Source organism: Oryzias melastigma, linkage group LG3 (genome assembly GCF_002922805.2).
Source record: "Oryzias melastigma strain HK-1 linkage group LG3, ASM292280v2, whole genome shotgun sequence".
In the NCBI taxonomy this organism is placed as follows: domain Eukaryota; kingdom Metazoa; phylum Chordata; class Actinopteri; order Beloniformes; family Adrianichthyidae; genus Oryzias; species Oryzias melastigma.
The window spans coordinates 6,618,055-6,622,128 of record NC_050514.1 but is presented as its reverse complement, the minus strand read 5'-3'; the positions used below and the strand labels follow the sequence as shown (position 1 = coordinate 6,622,128).

At 40.7% G+C, this 4,074-nt stretch overlaps 1 protein-coding gene across 1 annotated transcript in view; it reads right to left on the bottom strand.

Moving 5' to 3' along the window:
* LOC112160623 (transcription factor E2F8) overlaps positions 1-4,074 on the bottom strand; it is a gene marked incomplete at its 3' end in the record, with an annotated part of 13,256 nt that overhangs the window by 3,062 nt on the left and 6,120 nt on the right. Inside the window, 6 exon segments of the mRNA XM_036216588.1 lie at positions 725-803; positions 879-1,067; positions 1,148-1,285; positions 1,376-1,537; positions 3,356-3,670; positions 3,754-3,904. Of these exon segments, the coding sequence (XP_036072481.1) occupies positions 725-803; positions 879-1,067; positions 1,148-1,285; positions 1,376-1,537; positions 3,356-3,670; positions 3,754-3,904 (1,034 nt within the window).

Genomic DNA, 4,074 nt, shown 5'->3' with positions numbered 1-4,074 from the left:
AGAAAATGTTGAAAACTTTCAAATCTGATTTGAAACTGTAAACTGAGGACTGAAAGTGAAGATTCAGAAAGGGAAAAAAGAAAAAAAGTTGAAATTTCAAAAAGCAACTGTTACTAATGGATAGATTATTTTTCAATTGGTAATGTTACTTTTATTTTTTTCATTCAAGTTTTCAGGTTTTTGTCTCAAATTTTCAAGATTTATTTCAAGTATTCATTTTTTCCCTCAAATTAAAAAAAAAAAATCAAATTTTCTTTTTTTTTCAAAATTTCAAAACATTTTTTTTTCAAATTTTACAATGTCTTGTTCTCAAATGTTCAATTGTTTTTCAGTTACAATGTGTATTTTTCAAGTTTTCAATCTGTTTTATCGTTCACTTTAAGCTGATCCTGATTTGACCCCATACATACGGCCCACATCCGGCCAGCTGGATGGTTTAATCTGATCCAGTCATGAAGAGAAAAAATATGTTGAAAGGATATTGGAAAGAAAATAATCAAGTTTCTAGTACATTCATGTGGCGAGTTTTGGTTCTTTAAAGAAATGACTGCAATACTGATTCCACCACTAGGGGGAAATAAGGAAAGGCAGGACTGGCATAACTATAGATCAAGCGATAAACATGAAGGCCAAACCATGCCGAGTTTCAGGTGAGAAAGGAAGGTTCTAATGTTCACAAATGTTTACAAGTTTAATTTGAACTGTGAAGTTTAAAGCAACTTACACCGACTCCTGGTCCAGTTCCTGCTTACAGATAGCAGCCAGCTGGGCCATTTTATTAGGAGCGCCTGTGTTCATGTCGCCTGGTGGAAGAGGAATTAAATCGTGTTATCATCAGAGCTTTATGTGCTGGTAACCCGACAAACACCGGTACTTACTAAAGGTACATTTGACCGGACTGCTGGGGGCGGAGTTGATCTTGCGGCGGTCATCCTGGATCTTCTTGGCGAGCTTTATCAGGGAGGGGTGACGGGTGAAGCTGCGCTTGGTGGCGGTGGATGAAAAAAGGTTTTTGGCACAGTTTTCCACCGAGGCGCAGGGCTGCAGCACACTTTTCTTCTTAGAGTCTGAAGCAAACAGAAAGTTCCTTTTTGAGAAAACTCTCTGGGAATGTGAAACCAAACGATGACAAACAACATCTCTGTACTTTGAACCGGTGGGAGGTCTTCAGGGCCGACCCATTCAAAGGCCGGCTTCCTGCCGCGCTCTTCTGTCACGTGAACTTTCTCGATGAGCTTCAGGCTTCGCAGCACGTTTGCTATGTCGTACAGTCGCCGCACTTTTGCTGCAAGCACACGACCAGTAGCATTAAAGCTTTCAGCTAAACAAATGAAGATGTTTGAGGCTCAAACTTCACAGCTTTTATGGAACTCACTCTTGAACTTGTTCTTGTCCTGATCTGGACAGTGGTCTTCTCCGATCAGGATCTTGGCCGCCACGTCCAGACTGACCACTCGAGGATGGGACACCAGGAAGAGCATGACGAACTTCTGACTCATCACCCTCAGAGATTTGTCCTTTCTGCTGTTGACAGAGGCTGGAAACAACCGAACCAAAGGCAGGAAGTCAGAACTCTGCTCAGACGGCTCCTACTTACACTACTGTGAGAATAGTTTGAAATAGGATTTGATTAAAAAGTGTTGTGTGCTTTTTTAATTAGGATGATGAAACCTGTCGTTTTCTAGGACATAGTTTCTGCAGAGCAACAGTAGTTCATTAGAAATGTACCTTTAAACTCAAACTTTATTTATTTGTAAAGCGCCTTTCAAGTGCTTACCATAAAAGCAAACAAAATACATATTAAAAACACAAAAAAAGTGTTTAAAAACAAATTCACACAAAATTAACATCCCTACCTCCCCCAGTTCCTCCCCCCACCCCCCAGTTCCTCCAATAGGACCCTTGTCAACAAAACTTAACAAAGAGTAAAAACTGCAGATCTAAGAAACAATCTGGCTTGGTACGACTGTAGCAACAGTATTATGAGGGGCCATTTATTATTTAAGTTGTGGGCTGGACAGTTGGTGTGGAAGTAAGCCTCCCCTGACATCCCATCATCCCCCTGTTTACACTCTCCCACTAGCTTACAGCTCCTCACAAACCCAAGCTCCCATTTGCGGTGTAACAAAATTTTCCAGAAGAGCTGCCACGATTAGTCGACTAATCGACGACTAACCGATATTTAAAATGGACGACAACTAACTTAATAGTCAATACTTTATATTATATGGAGTCAGAGTTTAGTAAAGTTGAACAAAGTTGTGAGCGTTCAGCACTGAAAAATGCACTTTTGTTATACATGAGTCAATGAGACCAGAAGTTTATCTTTAGTGAAAAAAGTTCCTTGATTCAGAGAGATCAGGAATATACTCTCCATCAAACTCATTTAGACAGGTGACCTTTGACCCTATATACCCTTTGTATATAAAATTGATATTAAATTGTCACGTTATCTTGAGGGGCGGGGCACCTGTCAAAATGAGTTTGATGGAAAGTATATTCCTTATCTCTCTCATTTGATTTAATGTTGTTTTAACCCCATAAACCAATGAAGGACAGAGGCTGCATGATTCATTAAAAGTTTAATAAACTATCATCCTAATTGTCTCTATTTTTAGTTATTTTAAAGCTAATGATGGATAAGATGTGTGCTTTACATCCAGTTTGTGCATGATCCGAATAGTTGACTAATCAGTAAAAATAATCAAGGATTAGTCGAAGATTAAAATAATTGTGGCAGCACTATTGTCGAGCGATGTTCAACTATCCAGTCGTACAGTTTAGAGTCAGAAACCAGCTCAAACGAGGAAAACAAAGACGTTCATGAATCTATTTATAGGTGGATGAATCAGAATGTAGTCGAGCAAGGAGCATGTGACCTACCCAGATTATTTTTCTACATCACAAATAGTAATTTTTAGAAAGTATTTGCTACTGATTTATGACGGTTTGAATAAAGAAATATTCAAAAATTCTATTTTATGCTTAATTTTCTCCATGTAGCTCCTCTGTCATCAGAAGAACATGTTAAAACCACTGTTTTCATTGGAGAGGGTCTTAAAAATGCTCTTTGCTCTGAGCAACTGAAAGGGGGCGGAGTAACTCCACATCAACAGTTCCGCCCCCAAGTTAGAGGTGAATTTCTGATGAACTCCTGCCGCTCTGCAGAAACTATGTCCAAGAAAACGAGACAGGTTTTTCGATTTTGGCTAAAAACTGCTTAATCACCATTAAGAGACCAACTGAGAACACTTTTACAGCGGATCAAAAGACGATCAGAGTTAACAGATATCCATTCCATTGAGAGGATTCATATGAATAAAGATGTTATAAGTTAGAAAATGTTTTCTCTCACCAGCTTTAAACTCAACTCCTGGAAGCTCCACGAAGCAAAGTTCCCTCTGTCCGTTCTCACAGCCCTCTACGGCGGCTGCCACGGCGTTCTCCTTCTCCTCGCCGTCGCACTCAAACTCCCTGTCCAGGAGGCGCTGTCGAATCTGCAGCATCTGCTGGCCGTAGCGCTGCTCCTCGCCGACCTGTTTCAAAATGGCCAGCGTCTCCTCCAGCTTGGTTCGGCCGTGCCAGGAGTAACGGTTCTTTGCGGAGCGGCTCACCATGTGGAGGCTCTCCAACACGTTCATGATGTCATAGATACGTCTGCGCTCTACATCTGTGGGAAAAGGAAGACAAACATGCTCAACTGCTGTTCACACTTAGATTATAGATCACGATTCTAAAATGTAAAACCCATACTCAGCTCGGTGGCCACATCGTCCAGGCAGATGTCATTGAGGGCTGATCTAGGGTAGTCTGGGTACCGGGCCAGGAACTTACGGCACAGCAATCCAAGACTTTTATCTTTTCTACTAATCATTTTCTCACATTCTTCTCCGTTTTCAAAGTCCTGCCACAAAACGACAGATGAGCACATCTTCATCTCCAACATTCTAACTCTAGAACAAAGGTCTGCAACCTTTGACTCTAAAAGAGCCATTCAGTCTAGTTTCTTACAGACCAGAACCCACTGAGACCCACAAAGTCTCACGTCATCATTTAAAAATGCACAATATTTAG